This window comes from Aulonocara stuartgranti, assembly GCF_965226115.1.
Source record: "Aulonocara stuartgranti genome assembly, chromosome: 3".
Classification (NCBI taxonomy): domain Eukaryota; kingdom Metazoa; phylum Chordata; class Actinopteri; order Cichliformes; family Cichlidae; genus Aulonocara; species Aulonocara stuartgranti.
Genome location: NC_138941.1, coordinates 45,806,938 through 45,823,819, shown reverse-complemented (window position 1 = coordinate 45,823,819; position 16,882 = coordinate 45,806,938). Strand labels below are relative to the sequence as shown.

General features: G+C 39.8%; 1 protein-coding gene across 1 annotated transcript in view; it reads left to right on the top strand.

Moving 5' to 3' along the window:
* Positions 1-1,313: 1,313 nt before the first annotated feature.
* The window catches only part of LOC309703088 (Fc receptor-like protein 5), a gene marked incomplete at its 3' end in the record, with an annotated part of 94,517 nt that continues 78,948 nt past the window's right edge, over positions 1,314-16,882 (top strand). The window contains exons 1-5 of the mRNA XM_082527791.1: positions 1,314-1,361; positions 1,617-1,652; positions 1,862-2,128; positions 2,602-2,865; positions 2,977-3,255. Of these exons, the coding sequence (XP_082383917.1) occupies positions 1,325-1,361; positions 1,617-1,652; positions 1,862-2,128; positions 2,602-2,865; positions 2,977-3,255 (883 nt within the window). The 5' untranslated portion in view covers positions 1,314-1,324. The remainder of the gene's footprint in view (positions 1,362-1,616; positions 1,653-1,861; positions 2,129-2,601; positions 2,866-2,976; positions 3,256-16,882) is intronic.

Sequence of the window (16,882 nt, the reverse complement as noted above, 5' to 3'; positions counted from 1 at the left end):
TGGATGCCTGGATGTTAAACTCAATTGTTACACCTGGTAGAGCAGAACGCTGATCATTTTATTAAAGATGAAAGACTTTAGACAGTTTTTCAACTCTCAGTAATGCCATAGTGATCGTTTGATATATGGACCTGCAGCGGAGTTTAGGCCCAGACATGGCTAGTGATGTCAGACTGAACAACCGGATACATACAGGAAGAGGTGGAACTTCATTTTTATGGGCACACAATCGGCCTATCACATGCAAAGACTGAGATCACACCATTATGTGAAAGAAGGGCAGACGTTCTGAAGACGGTGGTACAGGCCAGGTATGCAGAGAGACGGGGAGCCGCATTTAAATGCAAGCGTGTCAGAAAAAGTAACAAGTGAACACATAAAATGAGCAGCATCTGACTACATTTCACTGATGTTGGAGACTGCAAAGCTGAATGCAGGATTTATAAAATTAGGAGATGGATAATGTGATACGCATTTTTATTTTTTAGCCATTTTCCATTGTGGAGAATAAAAGGTTTCAAACTTTTCCAGGCTTTAAACCTCATACGTTCTCCCTATTAGCAGTGAATGCATAAAAACAAGGCTTTTATGAAAACACTGAATGAAAAATTTCTTCTTGAAAAAGACTAAATGTACAGTTCAGTATTGAATATTACATAAAATAAACTATGTACAAAGTGTCTTTAAATGGCAGAGATGCAGAAATGTGTGCATGTAACACAGAGGTATTGCTCGTGTCTGCGTGCATAAATGAGTCACTGGCCTGAATGTGGCATGAAGCCATTTATAATTCTTACTCAATTTGATCTGCTGCTCACCACAAACAAGCAAGTAGAAAAAGTTTTTGGACTTTTATTTATATTTTCACAGGTTTTACACTTTTTCCTACTGATAAAAACCTCCCGTATGATCATTCATACTACACAAAGTAATTATGAAATAAACAATTAACTTGTAGAACCAAAATGTTCCCGGTATTTGAGGCAAGAGGGAGTATGTTATGTTATGTGAAGGTGCAGCCAGAGCTCTGTTCTTGTTGTGTTTCTGGGTGTAAAATAAAGGACTTCACATTTAACTTTAACTTGTGATCTCCTCATAAAAAATCTGCGTAACATGTCTCTGCAGCAGCAGGAGACAATAAACATGTGACAGTATGTTGTGGTCAGATCTTCTTGCTTTGTCTGTGTAAAAGGAAGGAAGCAAAAACTTATAAAAAGTGTTTGTGGTCTTCACAGCTCTTTGGTATCTGCTATGCTGCTGCTTCACTCGCTGTCTTTACAGAAAGTTGTAGAAGTTTTCAGACGTGTCACTGCTGGATGTGAGGATGGGAGCCACTTTGCTCTGTGAGCTGGGCCTATTCTGTGAGTACATCACTGACTCCTATTGTTTGATTCATACTGATCCATAAACATGTTTTAGTAAGAAGAACAGAGCATCAGTCGTTTGTACCATTTCAGGTCATGTGATCAGAGGACTCATGTTTGTTACCAACATGTTTGTTTGTAGACTGGATTAGATTTTAGTGGACTGACTTAGATCAGAGTGGAGCTGGTTTAGTTTATCTAAGAAAGGTTTGTTTAGTTTGATAATGTCTGAAGTCTCTGTCTTTATTGTAGTGCTCTGTACACTCCTCTGCACTGGACACACTCAAGGTGACTGAACAGTTTTCACTTTTTTTTTTTTACTTCTTTTTATTCATTTAGTAAAGATTCATCTTAGCCTACTGCATCAGTTTTAAGCACTTTCTGGTTTTGCTCATTTTTGCAACACATTTATAATTTTTATGAACATGTTGCTTCTTGACTAAATAAAATGTTTCAATGTTTCAGATTGTTAACGATGTGGTTGTGTTGGATTCTAGATGCTGTGCTAACGATTGAACCCAACTGGTCCAGTTTTTTCATTGGAGAGTTCATTGTCTTCAAATGTGACATGAATGAAGGAAAAGACACTGACTGGAAATATATAATCAAGAAGGATGGTCAAGAATTTATCCGCTACAGTGATTACAAAAACCACAGATTAAAATGTACAATTACAGGTCACAGTGGTGAATATCAGTGCTCTGGTCACAGGACGAGCAACAGTTATACAAAGAACAGTAATACTGTCTCTATAACTGTATTAGGTAAGTCCTCAGTGACCAACAGCATAAATTTATGATCCTGTACATTTAAATGTTGTCACATCAGAGGTAATGAGCAGACCCAAACTCTTCCAAACAAAGACAGTGAGTTTATTTACAGTGATAAATAGTGACAAAATAATATGCAAATCCCAGTGTTGTGCCAAAAAGTGGTTGTTTTTCAAGTATCTTTATAACTCTGTGTTATTGTGCTTACATTATAACCAATCCGGTCCTTTATGTCCACTTCGTCAGGCAGGACAATGGAAAAACAGTTATATTCTGTTTATTTAGAGATATACACCCTGCCTCTGTTACCATGTTGAGAAAGACAGCAAAAAATCAAAGAGCAGAAAATATGATGAAGAAGAATTTTGAAGATTTTCCTGCAAGTAGCAGGTTTTATGACATTAACACATGCTTCTTTTTTTTTTTTAATGTATGTATCTGTTTTTCTTTAATTTTTATAACAGCAGATAAACCCAGGGCCACACTGACAGCAGGAACAACAATCATACCAGTAGGGGGCAGTGTGACACTGACCTGCTCTGTGCAGAGCTCTGATGGATGGAAATATGAGTGGTTCAGACGAACCCAAAGAATCTCTGAACTTCAAATCAGAGATCAACAAAACAGAGATATCAGAGTATCTCAAGGAGGAATCTACAGCTGCAGAGGAACAAGAGGAAACCCAGCTTACTACACTGATAGAAGTGATGATGTCACCATTGAGAAAACCTGTGAGTTTAGTATGAAATATACATTCACTCATGATTATCAAATGATGCTAAGGTTCCTCTGTTGATTTCATGTTTCTATTTTTTATCTTAACTGTTAATATGTTTGAACAGTTTCCAATAAAGTTGTTGTAAAACAACAACCCAACTGGCCTCAGATATTCAGAGGTGAGACGATCACTCTGACATGTGAGGTGCAGGAAGGAGGTGAAACCACTGAGTGGGAATATAAATGGAGAGGACCCAGGACACTCAAAGTGTGGACACGCAATAATGATGTGACATTCAGAGTTTCTGAGTCCAGCAGTGGAGACTACATGTGTAAGAGTCGACGCAGAGATGACTCATATTCTTCAACAGAGTGGAGTGAAGCCTTCACATTGTCAGCATCAAGTAAGTCATGTTTGTTGTGTGAGCCCAGGATGAATTCAATGGTCTACAAAGGATGTTACATTGTTACATTGTTACAAAGAGCTGCAGCTGATAGTAGCTCATTGTTGGCAGTTTGTCACCACTTTGTCTCCTGAACTTTCAGCTGGTATAGGGACAGCAATGCTGACCTGCTGCTCCATAACCTGAGTACAATAATGATATAAATAATGATAAAAAAAAATGTTTTTTGTAAGTAGGGAGGCAAATTTGGTTTGTGTGTGTGCATGTGTGTGTGTACATGTTTAGACATCTTTGTAAAGACAAAAAATTGGCATGCTACTATATTTGTGGGGACCAAGAGTCCATTGTGGGGACAAAATGCTCGTCCCTGCAAGTTTGAAGGTATTTCTAAGACTCAAAATGTGGTTTTAGTGTCAGGGTTACAATTAGGTTATGGTTAGGTTTAGGCTAAGGTTCAGGATTAGGCCTTCAATTTTTCAATTAGATGTCCTCACTAAGATATGACAATGAGTAGGGATGGGTACCGGTGTCCGGTGCCATCTGACATAAACGGTAGTAACCAGACCGAAAAGCAGCGCACATTTCGGTGCTTTATTTCGGTGCTTTTTTTTCCTGAGCTGTGATACACTTCTAGCCAATCATTTTACGTTTCCGAGGATAGTAGGCGGGGCCAGCTACGTACGTTCTGTTAGAGCAGAGCTACAGATTAAAAATGTCCAAGGCGAAGCGGTCAAAAGTCTGGCTGTACTTCATAGCAAAATATGCAAACCCAGCAGCAACAAGTGCTTTAAGCTGACACTGTGATACTGTCAAAGGAGGTAACACCTCAAATCCGATGAAACACCTGGCGACGCATAGCGTTTTTTTTAAAAGCCCAGAAATGCGCCGTATTTGATAGCTTGCTGCGAGACCTCACACCGAGCACATCTACTGCGGGTGGGTTGCCTGTTATCGGACCCGGAGTTAGCAACATCCCCCAAGAACCCGAAGAGGAGAGTCCTGACCCCTAGCCCTGCCAGTGTAGCAGAAATGATGACGGATGATGGCAGCAGCAGCCGTTCTTCTCTGCGTGAGTAGCTAATTTACGTTGAGTAGGCTAACCACGTTATTACATTAATGCATGTAAGGTGAACTAGCAAACATCATCATAGCTACATGCGGCTGTCCTCTTGTTTGATGGCAGATACTCCCTTCACCCTGGCTAAAAAGGCTAAAATGACCAAAGAAAAAGTGGAAAACAGTTAAACATGAGAGGTTTAGGACAAAGTTTGTGTTTTTTCCATTGTTTAAGCACTGCTTCCAGCCAAGAGTGATACCATATATGCCCCATAGCTGCAGAAAAGGCTAACATTGTTATATTTTTACAAAAAACAGCTGAACATGAGAGGTTTTTGGACCAATTTTGTGTTCTCCATTCTTTAAGCACCGGTTTGAGCACCGTTTGAGCACCGGCACCGTTTCAAAAGTACCGATTTGGCACCGGTATCGGATAAAACCTAAACGATACCCATCCCTAACAATGAGTGTGTGTGTCTGTTCCTGTCTATCTATCATTGTGAGGACCGAAATCTGCATTCTACTATACATGTGAGGACCAACAGTCATTTGTGAGGACACACACCTGAAGGCTGAAAATGTGGTTTTAGTGTCAGGGTTACAATTAGGTTATGGTTAGGTTTAGGCTAAGGATCAAGGTTAGGCATTCATTTTTAATGGTTATGGTTAGGGTAAGGGGTTAGGGCAAACATTATGTCAATGAAGGTCCTCACTAAGATAGCTGAACGAGCGTGTGTTTGTGTGTCTTGTGTAAATGTTGATACTAAGGTAAAAAAAAAGTGTAATGTGATCTGCAGGAAGTTACAGCGACATGAGCAGGATTTTCTTTCCTCTTACAGGAAGGCAAGTGTTGATTTCTTCTCATGATGCAGGACGAAGTTGTCTAGCTAAACTGTTGCAGTCTATAAATGGAAAAAAAGCATCAAAATGAAACTATGTAAAAGGCATTACAGCTATGTATTAGAGGAATGAGTGTGTGAGAGGCGATGACATCAGTGTTAACACAGTTTGGGCCATTGCACTATGTTGCATATACTCACACTGTTACAATTTGGTAATTGGAGGAGGAAGACCAGAAGAAAAATGCAAAATGAAGGCACATAACATCAGGGTAGTGTAATCCTGGCCTGTGTGTGGTGTAATATCTATTTTCTTTCTGTCTTTGTTTAAACTCAACAGCAGATCACCCAAAGGCCCAAATAACTATTGATGTGAGAGACATTCCAGTAGGGGGCAGTGTGACCCTTAGCTGCTCAGTGAACTCATCATCTGGATGGAAATACTACTGGTACAGAGATGTGAACTCATCTGAACCTCTGACCACACAAGATGCTGTTCAGATGCAGATGCAGTTCCCTTCAGAAGGACAAATCAGTGTCTCACAGGAAGGACTCTACAGGTGCAGAGGAGGAAGAGGACACCCAGTCTACTACACAGAGTACAGTGATCCACTCATCATTGATGAAAATGGTGAGCTTTTCATCAGTGAGTGTCATAGAAAGACAAAATGTAGAAACGTTTTTTATTTTCAGTTTTATGCCTGGATCAGTAATTCACAGTTTTTGAGATATTGCAACACATTTGGCCTCAAATACGCAGACTAGTCAAGATAATAATCAGATGTGAGATCCTGGAGAAGACACTGAGTGGGAGTGTGAAGGGAGAAAGTTAGTGTCAGTTTTGCAAAGAACAAAAGGAAGCTGATATTTCACCCCTTTGTGCTTACACTGTGCTTATAAACACTAAACACTAAAATAGCAGCTTTAAAAATGCTTCTGTTCACAAGGACGATGGCATTTTACAGTAATATAATGCAGTGGATAAGGAGCGGGACTAGAACTAGATTCTGAATGTAACAAAGATTGGCCTGAGTGATGTCAAACTGAAGTATACATCAACAGTCTTGTTATCTAAAGGAGAGTTTTGCCTTGAGCATCCAGCTGGTGCCAGGGGGGTCGCATTAGATGAAGATGGTAGTTGTTTTGGTTAGCGTGAACAAACTGCTTCCAGTTTTCCAGTTGGTCTAATGTCCGTCACTGGTCACCAGGTCTCTCAATTCCCGTTCTTCTTCTCCAAGATCTTGTCCATATTGCTTTCAATAAACACAGTCTGAGTACTCACAGCCCTGCCCATCATCTATCATGTCGGCCAGCCTTGTGGGATTTTAAACAGCTCTAGCCGATTCTTGTACTTCGATAAGCCAGCTCCAATCAGCCATGACTACCACCAGGATGGCACTGGTTTCGACAGGGTCCAGTAAAACAGGTAAATAAGCACACTGGTCAGTATGCATACACACACACACACAGACTTTAGTTATGATCGTGGCAAACATTTACTCAATAATTATCGTCATCTCTTAAAGCTGCATTGGCACACCATTGTCTCTCTAAAATTTTTAAACAACATTGGAACAAACTGAGAATTATTTCTTGGCGTCTGTGTGTAAGACTGGATAATCTTGTGTTTTAGTGCAGTACCACTTCATCAATGAAACCCTGACTTGGTATGAGGCTCAGAGGTTCTGCAAAATAAAATACACTGACCTGGCAACCATAAACAACATGGATGAAGAAAATCAGCTGGTCAGTACACTGGACAGTCAAGCGACCGCCACATGGATCGGACTTTACAACGGAAAGAACAACAGGTGGCTGTGGTCTGATGGGAGCGGCATGGCGAGCTTCACCAAATGGAGCTCTGGTCAGCCAGACAACTATGGCGGCATAGAGTCGTGTGGAGAGATGTATGATAACAGCTTCTGGAATGATGAGTCATGTGACGTAACCAAAGCTTATGTGTGTTATGAAAGTGAGTAAATTGCAATCACACTTTTGAGAGTGATTAAAATTAACTTTCTGGACTTAAGAGTGCATGCTACTTTTGCTACTTTTGATCTGTCTAATAATTTTAATATGAAGTATTTATTGATGATGATAAATTTAATCTATATTAGTTTTATTAGTAATTATTATTATTAGTTCTATCTAAAAACAAAAACAAACAGTAATCAGGTGAGTAGCACACACAATGATCATTTATAGTCATTTTAGTGATGAGATTATGAGAACTCAATATTTTGGCTTGAATAAACATTTGTACAACAACTATGTTACCAAAAGGATGTAATATATGCCACCAACTTTGGTTATTCTCTGGGTAGGTTTGTATTTTCTCCTCAGGCTCATCACAGCTCCTTTGACTGAACTTTAGGATGAATTCCAGTAGAAAAAATAAAAATAAATAAAATGTTGGTTATTTAAAAATGTTGATATTTCTAAAGATCCAGTTATTAGCTCCCTGACCACATTTCTGGTATTTTTAATGATACAATGAGGTTGAGAACTTTTTTTAAAGTACCAAAGATAAAGCATTGTTGCATGATGTTGGTCATTACAGTAATGACCAACATGATCCAACGATGGCTGAGCAAATAATGGATCATAAACAGACTAAATGAAGGAGCAAGTGATTTAGTGACCAAGATAACACAGTTCAAGCTGACGTCGTACTGCAGTTACATTCAGTTCTGTTTATATAGTGACATATCATAAAACAGTTGGCTGTTTAAAGCCGCTTTAAATTTTAAGGTAAAATGTTTACCTTAAAATTGTGTAAGTGTTTATGACCAGAAACATCATGGCTCTGCTGTTAGTAATTTGGCTCTAAATCTCCTACCTGACTATTTTTCTTGGCTGAAGATACAAGACTAACTCTTTTTTATTCATTTCTCTATGTGTGCCTCTAGTTCAGCAGGATGGCAGCAAGAAGTATGTGGTTTACACACAGGGACAAACCTGGCCAAACAGTCAAGATCTGTGCAGGCAGAAGCATACTGATCTGGCATGTGTGCTTACAGACAAGGAAAATGCAGCGATTGCTGCAGTTACCAACAGAGTGTGGTTCGGTCTGTTTAAAGACTCCTGGGTTTGGTCAGATGGAACAAAGACCTCCTTCAGGTACTGGAAAAGAGGCGGAAGTTATAGTGGAAACTGTGCTTCTGTGGAAGGATCACAGACGGGACGCTGGATACCAGCTGACTGTAACCAGAAAGCAACATTTATCTGTCAAGGAGGTAAGTTCCTGAAATACACAAGTAATAAATCAGTTCCTAGAAAAATGTGATACAACTGTTGTGTTCATTCAAGCTTCAGAACATGGGTTAAAAAAATAATAAAAATCACAATAATAACTGATGTAGTTCTGTATTTGTCTTCTACAGATGCCAAAGTAAAAAAGATGGTCATAAGGATGAAGGTGAAGTCTGATGTGGATCTCATGGACTCCACTGCCTCCAGTCAACTCCTAATGAAGGTACAAGTGTAGATTCAAGGTTCCTGGTCTCTTTACTAAGAATTAGGTACAAAAAAAATTATAAAAGTAAGCAAAAGTTCTTTATTTTGTTCTAAAACAAAAAGAAATTTCACATTTAACATGATTTAAAAACATTTAGTCGTGATTATTACCTGTTTGTTACACAAACAGCTATTTTCTTCTATAATGTCTTTTATTTTTAAGTTGGAGACCATCCTGAGAGATCAAGGGGTGGCTGATTTCAAACTCAGCTGGCAAAGTGATAAAAATGGCAGTGTCTTTCAGCGTTAGCTACAAACCACGGAGAAGACGGGGATGAGATGCTCACTGCAGACTGTATATATCATGCATCAATTCAACTAGTTTTCATTTGAAACATACAAGTCATTTTGTGGAAAGAAATATAGTTTAAAAGCAAAAACAAGTTAAATATGTTTTTCTCTTTCCAGGATGCTGACTGCAGAAGTACCCATGTTGTTTTACTGTAGTGCTGATGGATGGATTGTTTAACCTTCTATGTGGACGTCACATTTTGGGTTCTTTAAACCAAAATAGTCAATTTTGCTCTACAAGGGCCTGATATCCACTTACGAGGACATTATACCGCTACTGTTCTATCAAAATTTTAAACGAATATCCTCATATGTGGCTCTCATTTTTCTTAGAAACAAAAATTGGGTAAAAGAAACAAAGAAAATCTGGTGATTATTTGTTTTTACATTCATCGGGTCCCAATCAGCCCAAATATCAAAGAGAAATTAAAAATGCATACCGTGGAAGAGTTCAGGTCTTAGTAGGTTAAAGATCATGTCTCACCTCATTGAATCTAGGTGGGAACTATAGGTGGGAATAGTACTTATACAACATAATATTGAATAAGGATGAGCTTTAAAAATGCAGGAAAATGAGCTTTCTCTCTCCATTCCTATCACTGGAGAGAAACAAAAACATGTGGCCTCTATAATGCTACAGGCAGCCACTTGTATGTCCACAATAAAGTATTTTTTCTGAATTTTCAACTTGTGATTCACATTTGTTTTGATTTGGTATTGATTTTTGATTCTGATCCCCCATCCGATCCCCTACACTCGCTATTGTCTTCTAAAAAGAAATAGCACTATTTAAATTTTTTTTTTTTTTTTATCTCAGAAGTGTTTCTTAGACTTCCCTGATGATGGTGATACTTCCACATGCCAAACATAAGGCACTTGAAATAACTTGCTTAATATTAAAAAATCTTTACACATAATTGAAATGTTATCGTCTTTTTTTGTCTTTAATTCAATAAGACATACTTAATTTTATAATTATGGTGCAACACATTGCTCAGTGTTTATATAGAGAAGTTGATGCTATTTACCCACTCTTTCTTTGGCGGTTGCATTCATGGATTATAAAACTGTAAACCTTTTGCTTTATTTTCAACCACTTTTAAAATCTTTCAATATTTTGACAAGTCTTATAAGTGCATTTTAGAACACATGATGATTGGTTTTCAGAGGTAATCCACACATGGGCCAGCACAGGACCACCAGTGTGTTTGTAACTGGTCTTGTGCTTGTGCACCTCTGGCAAACAAGAGGTCATTCTTTGCGGTATGTGGGCCATGTGTAAGCACATCGTGTGGGCCAAATCTGGACGATATGAATTTTGCTATGTGGGTAATAGCTGAGAGAAATTAACGACTGACTTCTGGATGTGGTATGAGGACATTGGAGGAATTGCCATTTACAGCTGCAGTAACAACCAAGGGGTCAGCGACTGTGTGGATGGAATAAGAAGGGAATGGTACTCTGACATTTGTAGCAGCTTGAGGCTTTTACATGCTTAAAATGTGACTCGCAAAATCTAAAAAAAAATGTTCTTCCAATTAACAACTATGGGAGAAAACACTAAACCCTGTATGCTAGCCCTACGCTACATCATGGTGAAAATTCTTAGAGCCACTGCAGGCAATATCACACAGACTTTGTCAGTGTTAAAACTATCGAGGAGAATAAAGAGGTTATAAAGAATGCAACAGCCACAATGTATCGATCAAGCTGTTCAAGACACCTGGAAGTGGTCTGACAGGATCTTTTGGAAACCAGAAAAAACTGATGCCAAAATATACTTCTCCACCCATCCTCTTACACTTATCCTCATCTGGGTTGCAGGAGGACAGATAATCGTTCATACTCTTGTATGTAAAACACAAAAACAAACTAATTAACATATAAAAAAATAGACATGGGCTATATAGGAAAGTTTGTGTCATTATCCTAAGCAAAGCCAACAAACTGTTAGTTGAACCCCCCAAGTTTCGATGTAAATCTTTTAATCTCTTTGCTTTTTTAATTAAATTAAACTGAACTGAGCTGAACATATTAAAAAAATATGACTCCCACTGCTGTTGCATAAAATCAGTTGGTAACTCAATCCTGCAGAAGTATGCTGTACACACATGAACTGAAAGTGAGATAAACTTTTATACTCTAATTTTTATATCACAGTTATATTCACATCTACAAGAGCAGGGTGTGTCAAATTTCACAATGAGTTGGTGAGCCAAGAGACATAAATGAATCAATCTTCTATCACTTACAAGATAGAAAGATTATGATCCATTAGGTTACTGTTGCCATAAACCACGCCAACTGTCATGATACGGCTGCGTGGCAGGCAGGATGAGGACCCAATCGCAAAACTCATGGACTCAAGGGATGAACTCAAAAGGCAGCTTTATTGCTGACAAGATGACAGGAAAATACAAAACTTAAACTGGGAACAATAAACTAATACTCTGAGAGAGACACAGGGAAATCCACGCAGCATGAGGGAGAACGCGACGCCGAACAGGGGGAGACGCAGACAGAAATACACAGAGGGTTAACGAGGAAAGTGGGAACACACGGGGAACACAGCTGACACAGATAACCATAACGAGACAGGGCGGGGTGAACATAACACTGACGGGAGACGGGCAGAGTCAAACAGGAAGTACAGAGGTTCAGACAGGAGGAGAGAGAGCACGGGGAAAAAAGACATAACGGGCTGGGGAAACATGGAATAAAACATAAGGAGAGACGAGGGCTCACAGATACACAGAGGGGCACACAGGGGGTAAAAGCCACGAAGGGAAAACACTTAGGGAACAACACAACAGGGCAACTCAGGAAACATGGCCTAAATAGGGAACAAAATACAAACATACAAGAAAACTAAGAACACTGGGCCAACATGGCCCAGGACCATGACACCAACTTGCTACTCATTTTTTTTGTTTCCCTGTAAACTTCATGATTTCAAAATACATCCTAGTATTTCTAAATGAAATGAAAATGAAATATTCACACAGTTTCATTTTTAATACAGCTTGTTGAATCAGTTAGTAAATTTGCAGCCCCACATACTACGTCGGGCTAGCGATATTGCGAGCCCTGTATCTGATTGAGGAATCACTCATCTTTGGAAAAGAGAGTTTATTACAGAGAAATGTCTCTTTCCAAAATAAAAGCTATACTATCCGCTTCTTCTGGGCTATATTCTCAGCAGCATATTAAACAGCTGTCTAAATGACTCGGCTAAAGTTAGTAGCATGCTTGCTTGTTTTTTTTCTGCTTCCACTTGTCTTTGCACTAGGATGATGTCGGCGTAAATGTGCAGTCATATTCGTTGTGTTCCCACTAGTGCTTTCAGGTTAATCTCGTTGAAATGACCTTAACGCCACAACACGGCAAATCTCCGTTAACGAGCTACCGCGATCGCCCCGTGCATGGGGCTAGACGGCCAACACGTTAACGAGCTAACTGCGCTAACACACTAGTTCCCACCCATGTAATTGAGCATTGCATGGCACATCCAACATACTGTTTTACTTTAGTCCATGACGCGCTTACCTTCAGGGTCATACATCACATGAAAACCAAAATAATTCCAAACGCCAGATCTGAATGAGGGTGGGGGAGGTCCATGTTGTAAGGAGAGCTTAACTTCTGTCTCGCTAGCTTGCCCTGCGCTCTTCCTTCTGACGATGCTGTCTGTGTTGAGCGCTCAGTAAATCTGCGTTCGACTACTCCGCCTAGGCTGCACTGTCGACCCTAGGCGGAGTAGTCGAACGCAGATTCACTGAGCGCTCAACACAGACAGCATCGTCAGAAGGAAAGTTGATAAAATAAATTACAAATTTTGTATTGTTCGATATATATGCGTACCGAACCGAAAGCACTGTATCGAACGGTTCAATATCGATACGAATATCGTTGCACTCCATATATATATATATATATATATATATATATATATATATATATATATATATATATATATATATATATAGTAAGTAAGTAAGTAAAATTTATTTATATAGCACTTTTTAAGACAAAAACGCTGTTACAAAGTGCTTCACATAAAAACATGTCAAACGAACAATATTAGAAGAAATATAAAAGCATATCAAACAGGCAATAGTACAATATAAATATAAAATAAGACAACATATTACCCAAATGCCTGTCTAAACAGATGAGTTTTAAGCTGTTTTTTAAAAGAGGCCACCGTGTCGATGGTGCGTAGTGAGGAGGGTAAACCGTTCCACAGTATTGGAGCCAGGGTTTGAAAAGCGTGATCCCCCTTTGTTTTCAGACGAGTCCGTGGAATAGATAGACGACCACTATCAGTGGATCTAAGAGTTCGCTTTGGAGAATAGGGTTTGAGAAGCTCCGAGATATAGATGGGGGCCTCACCTTGTAGAGACATAAACGTAAAGGTGAGGATTTTAAACTTATATCTATACCCAATCGGAAGCCAATGCAAGGATTTTAGTATAGGGGTGATATGGGAAAATTTATTGCTGTGGGTTAAAAGCCTTGCTGCAGCATTTTGAACCGCTTGGAGCCGATTTAGTGAGGCCTTAGATACACAGGAGAAAAGTGCATTACAATAGTCTAGCCGGGAGGAAATAAAGGTGTGGACCAGCATCTCCAGTTCGGTTGTGGAGACAATAGTCCTGAGTTTGGCAATATTTCTTAAGTGGAAAAAGCAGGAACGGGTCACGGATTTAATATGAACGTCAAAGGACAAAGATTGGTCAAAAATTATCCCAAGATTCCGAGCAGTGGCTTTTATCGTCGATGAAAAAGCACCCAGATGTTGACTAATTTGGGGCTTGATATTCTCTGGGGCAAGGGTTAAGCACTCTGTCTTATCTGCGTTCAGTTGCAGGAAATTGTTTGTCATCCAAAGATTAATTTCCTTAAGACAGTCCATAAGAGTGGATAGCTTGTCTAATTCCCAAGATTTAAAAGAAATGTATAATTGGATGTCGTCTGCATACAAATGATAAGAAATATTTTTGAAACCGCTAATGATCCGGCCTAAGGGAAGAATATATAGTGAAAATAACAAGGGGCTTAAAACCGAACCTTGTGGAACTCCACATAGGAACTTCGCCACGTCTGATTGGAAGTTTCCCACTGAAACTAGAAGCGTCCTATCTTCCAGAAATGAGGTGAACCACTTTAGGACAGATCCAGATATCCCTACCATGCAATTTAAGCGATGGATTAAGATCTGATGGTCAACGGTATCAAAGGCTGAACTAAGGTCCAGAAGAACCAGGACTGAGCAATCACCCCTGTCTGCAGCCATCAAGAGGTCATTTGTGACTTTCAGCAGAGCTGTTTCTGTAGAGTGTAACTTTCTAAAACCCGATTGGAATTTATCAAGAATGTTATGCTTCTCCAGCGCTTTCTTTACTTGTAGCCAAACAACTTTTTCTAAGATTTTAGAGATAAAAGGAAGTTTTGAGATGGGTCTGTAGCTTGACTGAAGTGTTGGATCCAGGTTAGGCTTTTTCAGCAGAGGTTGAATAACCCCCTGTTTAAAGCACCTGGGGACAGAGCCAGATAGCAATGAATGGTTTATCAGCGTGACCACAGAGGGCCCGATGGTCTCAAAAACTTTACAAAATAGATGAGTAGGTAAGACATCAGCTAAACTCGTTGAAGGATTCAATTGAGTCAGTGTTTCCAATAAATCCTCTAAAGAAACTGGGAGGAAAGATTCCATAATTATGGAGTGTGGACGATCATAGTTGGTGGGGTTACCTGAGGGAGTTATGTTACCTCTTAGGCAACTAATCTTATCTTGAAAAAATTTTAAAAATTCATTACAGTCTTTATCTGAAAAGACAGGTATACATGGCGTTGGGGGGGAGACGATGCTACTCACTGTATCAAAGACAACTTTTGGATTTCTTTTTCCTACTGCAAGTAGTTGAGAGAAGTAAGTGGCTCTTGAGTCTGTCACCATGTCATTAAAGGTAGATAATAGTTCTTTTAAATGGAGCTTGTGAACCTCGAGTTTTGTGATTTTCCACAGGCGCTCGGTTTTTCGGCATATTCGCCTAAAGCTGCGGATAGCTTCTGTAAACCAGGGCGGGCATTTAACAGTACTGCCTTTCCTGATTTTAAGAGGAGCCACTTTATCTAGAATTTTTTGACATTGTGAATTGAAGGAGGCCATCTGCTGATCTATATCATCTGTTTCAGATAAATTGTTATCAAACAATTCCATAAATTCTTCTACCGCTGAGTCGTTAATTAATCGTGAACGCTTCTCATAAACAGAGGGTAGAGTGTCATAAGTAAAAGAAAGGTCAAATAAAAGGTATTTATGATCACTAATAAAAATACAGAGTACAGAGGACTGACTCAAGACTTTGTGGACTGGTGCCAGCTGAACTACCTCCAGATCAACGCCAGTAAAACCAAGGAGCTGGTGGTAGACTTCCGCAGGCACAAGCATTCTCCACTGCAACCACTGAACATCCAGGGTATGGACATTGAGGCTGTGGACAGCTACAGGTACCTTGGTGTTCATCTGAACAACAGACTGGACTGGACTCATAACTCAGACGCCCTCTACAGGAAAGGGCAGAGCAGGTTGTACCTGCTGCGGAGACTCAGGTCGTTTGGGGTGGAGGGCCCACTCCTGAAGACCTTCTATGACTCTGTGGTGGCTTCTGCTATCTTTTATGGCGTGGTCTGCTGGGGCGGCAGCATCTCTGCTGGGGACAGGAAGAGACTGAACAGGGTGATCCGAAGGGCCAGCTCTGTTCTAGGATGCCCTCTGGACCCAGTGGAGGTGGTGAGTGACAGGAGAATGGCGGCTAAGCTGTCATCCCTGATGGACAACGTCTCCCACCCCATGCAGCAGACTGTGACAGCACTGAGCAGCTCCTTCAGTGGGAGACTGCGGCACCCACGGTGTGGGACGGAGAGATTTCGCAGGTCTTTCCTCCCCACTGCTGTCAGACTCCATAATAAAGACTTTAACTGATCAAGCACACACATCCATACATATGCAATAACACTAAGTGCAATAATCCTTTCTGTCATCGTTGTATTTTTACTCAGTTGTATATAGCATTCGTATTCTATTTTTATCTTATTGTATATTTTTATTCTATTTTATTCTACTGTATATAGTATATTATTTTATTCTATTCTGTACAGTTGTGTACTGTATTTATTCTTATTGTATTCTAATTTTTGCATCATAACTTTTGCACTGTCCACTTCCTGCTGTGACAAAACAAATTTCCCACGTGTGGGACTAATAAAGGTTATCTTATCTTATCTTATCTTAAATGTCTCTGCAATGGACTGGGCCGATATCCAAACCCAGTGATAATATCAGGTCCAGGGTGTGGCCACCACTGTGTGTTGGCCCAGTCACATGTTGGAAAAGGTTAAAAGAGTCTAAGAGAGTGAGAAAATCCAAAGCAGCGTGACATGAACTGTCATCAACATGAAGATTAAAATCCCCCAGCAGAAGAATTCTTTCCAGCTTAATGGTGGAGGATAGAAAATCCCCAAACTCCACTAAGAAACTCCTAGCTAGTCCCGGTGGCCTATAGATTAAAATCACATAGAAGGGGTGAATCCTATTGATCTTCATCATCTGGATTTCAAAGGAGTTAAAGGAGGGGGTCTTTACCAGCCGACAGAAAAAGGAGTTTCTAGAAATAACTGCCAACCCACCACCACGTCCTGAGAGACGCGGTGTGGTTAAGCACTTACAGTCTGCTGGACACAGTTCATTAAAATGGACAAATTCCATATTCCGCTGCCAGGTTTCAGTTAGGAACATAAAGTCCAAATTATTCCTAATGAAAAGGTCGTTGAGAACAAATGCCTTATTTGAGATCGAGCGGCAATTTAATAGAGCCATGTTAATCGGCGGTGCTGGAGCATCACTGTTTACACCCTGAGGG